Raw genomic sequence first — 4806 nt, forward strand, 5'->3', positions numbered from 1 at the left:
CTGTCGGAACGTCGGCACAGGTCCTTCACGGGGCTTCTGAATACTGTGGGGTGCCACAGGCAGAATGCTGCTTTGCCAGGAGAGGGTGAGCAGAACCCCGGCTGTGCGCTTCCCTCACCTGGCGGCGGACTGCAAGGCCTCCTGCCCGCGCGTTGCATCCTTTGGGATACGGGGATGTTCCCTGAAAATCCAAACGAGACATCTCAGGGCACGTTGCGCTGGTCCATGTGTCGCTAAGGGCCAACCACAAGCAAAGCCAGGTTTGGAGACCCCTCTTCTAGAGGGGAGAGCCCCCTTCGATCTCGTTGGATCCTGTTCTTCCCTGTGGGGAAGTGTCTATAGGTGCATTTGCAAGTTAAATGCATTGCCTACTCAAATGTTTTACAGTGTTTAAATACTACTGTTGGAAAAACTATTTTGCTGTCACATAGTTGAGTATGGGTCCTCTTGATCTCTTGGGTAGGTTAAGGGAACTGCTGCCAACAACTGTGTTTGGAGACAGAGGAAATGGGCCAGGGAAAGTAGTGGAAAATTCACAGAATTCTCTAATGGATTCTGGAGAGACAATGTCAATGCTGTAGAATAAAGAAATCCTGTATCTTCAAAGAAACTTCAAGAATTAATGTTGAGGTTTTGGGTACTCAGCTTTGACCTTGCTGTTCATCTTTGAACAACGAAATCTTAAGAACAAAATGAAAGAGTGAATCTCTAAGTAGAGCACCCAGCTTAAGCCCCTAGTTCTCATCATACTAAAGCATTGTTGAGACAATGAATTAGTTAATCATGAAAGAGGAAACATTTTTTCCTTTCTTAATTTACATTTTTTAAAACATTTGTTTGTTTTCTTGCTCAGCTCCCCACGCCTTGTAAATTGTGAATTTCTCTTTTGGCTATGTGTGATAAGGAAATTGGTTTAATTCTGCAAGTGTGTTAATCATCCTGTAGCTTAAAAATATCGAAGTCTTATTTTCTAAAGGGCTTTCTTTTGAAATAAACACAATGATCTGACTCCTGCAACTCTCTTATTTTCATAACTTGAACTGTGGGTTTAAAGTAACACTTACTGTGGTCTCACCTAAAGTTAACAAGAGGATGAAGGAATAGTTTTGAGGGAGAAACTGTGTGGTGATTATTAGATTGTTACTGGTTGGGAAAGACAGAGATCTCACTACTGTGATTAAAACCCCCAAACCTGCTTCTTGTCAGAGTTAAGTAAAATACACAAGAGGAGGAGTATTTTAGGGCCTGAGGCGTGCTGATGTGCAGGGATGAAATATATTACTACTGGGCTGTCAGGGTTAAACGTTCACTGCACGAAGTCGGAACAAACCGCGCACTCCGGGTGTTGAGACAGTAGCGAGGTTTGGCCACAGGAGGCACAGGCAGCGTGTGCTGCACCGAGACATTTCCTTAATCGCTGCAGGGCTGGGGGGGCACGGTAAGAAGCAGCAGATCCGCTCTGTCCCCTGTGTCCCCCCTCCCAGCTTCTGCTAACCCTTCTTGTCTTCTGATGGCATTGATCCTCTGAGAGGGAGCGCTTCTGCTCGGCCAGGGCAGCTTCTGCATTAAGAGATCAGAGCTGGCTTTCTCCCAGCCTACGTGAACGGATTTGGTGTCAAGGGCAAGGAAAGGCAGCTGCTGCTGCTCCAGAGCACCACCCACCCACCTGTTTGCTGGTGAAAGTGTTACAGGCCCCAGGTGAGGCTCCTGCCTTTCACTCTGCCAGTACCCAGAACACACTGAAACCCTAAACATGCCTCCCTCAGGTCCAAAATGTAGCTGCCTACACCAGGGAGCTGTACTCACCCCAAGCATCCGTGAAGGTTCCTTCATTCCTATTGCAACTGATTATCTTCAATTCACATGTAGGTCAAAAAAATTAACTATTGTATACTAAGTTTAAAAGTGAGTTTAAACTATGGCATCTGATAAGGCCCTGTTTCTGCATCCACTGTCTTATGACAACAGATCTAATGAAGAGCAGCAGTCATCTCAGTGTCCACTGAATAAGTAAGGGATGTAGTGCATAGCTTCTGAGGGCAAAAGAGAATAAACTGTTACTGGCTTTCAGGAATTTCGACTCCTATTTGAAACTTAATTTAATTCTTATGGAGAAACAAGTCCCTTTAGGAGCAGCCAAAGTTTAATCAGTAACACAACAGCAATTTAGCTTGATTCTCAGTATCTTAAGTCATATGGAGAAGCTGCTGCAACTGATTAGAAACCCCATTTCATTGAAATATTGCATGGAAGCATGAAAATTCCAGTGCGGAAAGGCAGCAGTCACTTCATAATTCTAGATCCCATGTTAACGCATCACCAACTCTCACATTCAAAGCCTTTTAAGATAAATGTAATAGTTGAGGGACTAATAACCACCCACAACCCTTAATTCTGATTATTTTAAACACAAACTCACAGATCTGGGCCATTACTACTGAGAACTGAATCATCCATAGAGTTGAGAGGGGGGGAAAAAAGCAACAGTCATGGGACTGTCTCAGGATTAACTGCTTTTGTGTCTGTTTCCAAACGCTGTGTAAATAGCATCCCCTCTGTAATAAATTACTTTTCTAGGTCCTTTCACTGCTCCCAGACAGATCATTCAGAGGTTTAGAATGTACACTCAAATAAGATTTTCCAAGTTACAAGAATTATTCACTTCAGTTGATTTTATTTTTTATATTCTCTACATACTTCAATTTTTACTTGGTAAAGTCATAACAGAATGTGTAAGTACTTAAAAAAAAACCAAACAAACCAAAACACCACAAATCAAAGCCAAAACAGTTGGTCCCCAAAGAATAGAGCAAGCAATCAGTTCAATAAACACACTTGATTTATTTTGTATAAAAAGGGTTAAGTTTACAACTAAACTTTTATAAAAAGTTTAGCATGATTAAGTACATCATTACACTTTTTGCAGAAATGTAAATTTCTGCCACTATACAAGAAAACTCTAATTAAAGAGTTCACAAGGTTTCACTCATATATATATATTTATATATAAATATATACACAGCATTCAGTTCTAGGTTTGTGTCAAAAAGGTAATTTCTGACCACAGAATTTCCTAAAAAACTGAACACTGGATCCTTCTGGTACTCACGCTCCACCTTTAGAAAAAAAAGGCAAAGTCTGCTTTAAAATGGGCAACTCCTTGTGAGATTTTGCTTCGCTCCCCACGTTGGGAATAGTATATAAAGGAAGCCTTCCAACTAGGGAAAGGGTATTCAAGAGTCTCTTCATAAATAACTATGTTCAGTCCAAGTTGAAGAATGGGGTGGGGATAAAAATCTCGACTTTTTTTTTTCTTCTTCTTTATTAATTTTAAAAGGTCCTTTTAGTTAAGATGTGGGATTTCCCCTCCAGATACAGCTGAAAAATAAGTTCAGCACCTCAAAAAAAAAAAAAAAGAAATCCTGTAGACATTTTCTTGTGCAAAAAAAAAAAAAATCTCACCAGTGGAACACCTGCAGGAGATTGAAAAGAGGCGTATTTAGGAGAATGCTAACAGGGCAGAGATCCGGACAGACTGGCGCCAGAGAGGAAGCCACAGTTTGAACATTTAACCAAACACTCAGAGATTGGGCAAACCCTGGCGTCCAGATGCAACACATACAGGCTCACACACTCGCTCTCAAGAGCACAAATTGAACATTAAAATAACATACACTCAAGGGAAAGGGTAGAAAGAGGATTCTCAGTCCAATCTCTGTTTAGATCTCTCTAACTGCAATGCTCAGAGGCGCCAGTCTGCCTCTTACAGCAATTACTTGATTAAAAGCAGTCACTTATTTAACTGATAGCGCAGACAATCCCACATCACAGAATTATACGGAATTGTGCCAAGATTCCCAACTTAATCAGTCACTTTGGCCCAGGAAGTTAAGACTCCAAGAATAGATAACGAGAAAATTTGCATTAAGCAGCGCGTACTATCAGAGCCCCTTGTGCTGCTTAATGAACCTGAACAACAAAATACACTTTGGACTGTAAGGCTCAGGTATTATTAGTCTCTTTTCTTACTGACTACAAAAGCACGTCCTCATCAACTTTTTAAGATCTGACTTTTCAGGAGTCACCATCACGCCTCCCAGTCCCCGGGGAGCCCCCCCCCGCTTTTTCCCCCCGAAGTTTAGAAGCAAGAAGCAGCTTCACTCACCGTTCGCTTCAGCCACAAAGTGCTTTGCTGTCGCTCGACACGAGCTCTGAGGGGAACTCGGACGCCTGCGAGGAGAGAACGACACGAGGGTGAGCGAGGGGCAGCCCTGCCCTGTCCCGCAGCACGATGCGCTTCCCCCGCCGCACGCCCGGCTACGACCCCCGGCCCGCAGGACGGGGTGTCCCTGCCACCCTGCCCTGTCCCCTCGGCCTTACACACACCTGCCTCTACCTAGGTCAGGAGGGGGACGAGCAGCTGGGAGAAGGCATTTACCTGTAGCGAGAGGATGCTGATGTCTGTGTTGAGGGTGGTCAGAGGGGTTCTGGAAGAAGGATTCTGCCCGGGTCTCTGGTGGTGAAGGCTGACGATGCTGGGGTGCGAGTCCAAGGCGATCTGCAGGTCCAGTATGTAGTCGATGACGTGCTGCAGGATTTCCATCTTGCTGACCTTCTTGTTCTGCGGAATGCTGGGCACCAGCTCCTTCAGCTTGGAGTAGCAGTCGTTCATGTTGTACAGCAGGCTCATGGGGTCATCCACGGGGGTCTTGCTCCGCGAGATGCCCAGGTTGTGCTCCGAGAGGCCGCTTTTCCTGACGGACCGCACCGGGCTGAAGGCTTTCATGTCGAAGGGCAGAAGGAAAG

General features: G+C 44.5%; 1 protein-coding gene across 1 annotated transcript; it reads right to left on the bottom strand.

Moving 5' to 3' along the window:
- Positions 1 to 2654: 2654 nt before the first annotated feature.
- ID2 (inhibitor of DNA binding 2, dominant negative helix-loop-helix protein) lies at positions 2655 to 4790 on the bottom strand. Its single transcript, XM_009999159.1, has 3 exons — positions 4439 to 4790; positions 4166 to 4230; positions 2655 to 3473 (listed from the first exon to the last, which is right to left on the bottom strand). Exons 1-2 carry the CDS (start codon positions 4784 to 4786, stop codon positions 4174 to 4176), a joined length of 405 nt encoding a protein of 134 aa, XP_009997461.1. The 5' UTR covers positions 4787 to 4790; the 3' UTR covers positions 2655 to 3473; positions 4166 to 4173.
- Positions 4791 to 4806: the final 16 nt, after the last annotated feature.

This window comes from Chaetura pelagica, unplaced genomic scaffold (genome assembly GCF_000747805.2).
Source record: "Chaetura pelagica isolate M959 unplaced genomic scaffold, ChaPel_1.0 scaffold90, whole genome shotgun sequence".
In the NCBI taxonomy this organism is placed as follows: Eukaryota; Metazoa; Chordata; class Aves; order Apodiformes; family Apodidae; genus Chaetura; species Chaetura pelagica.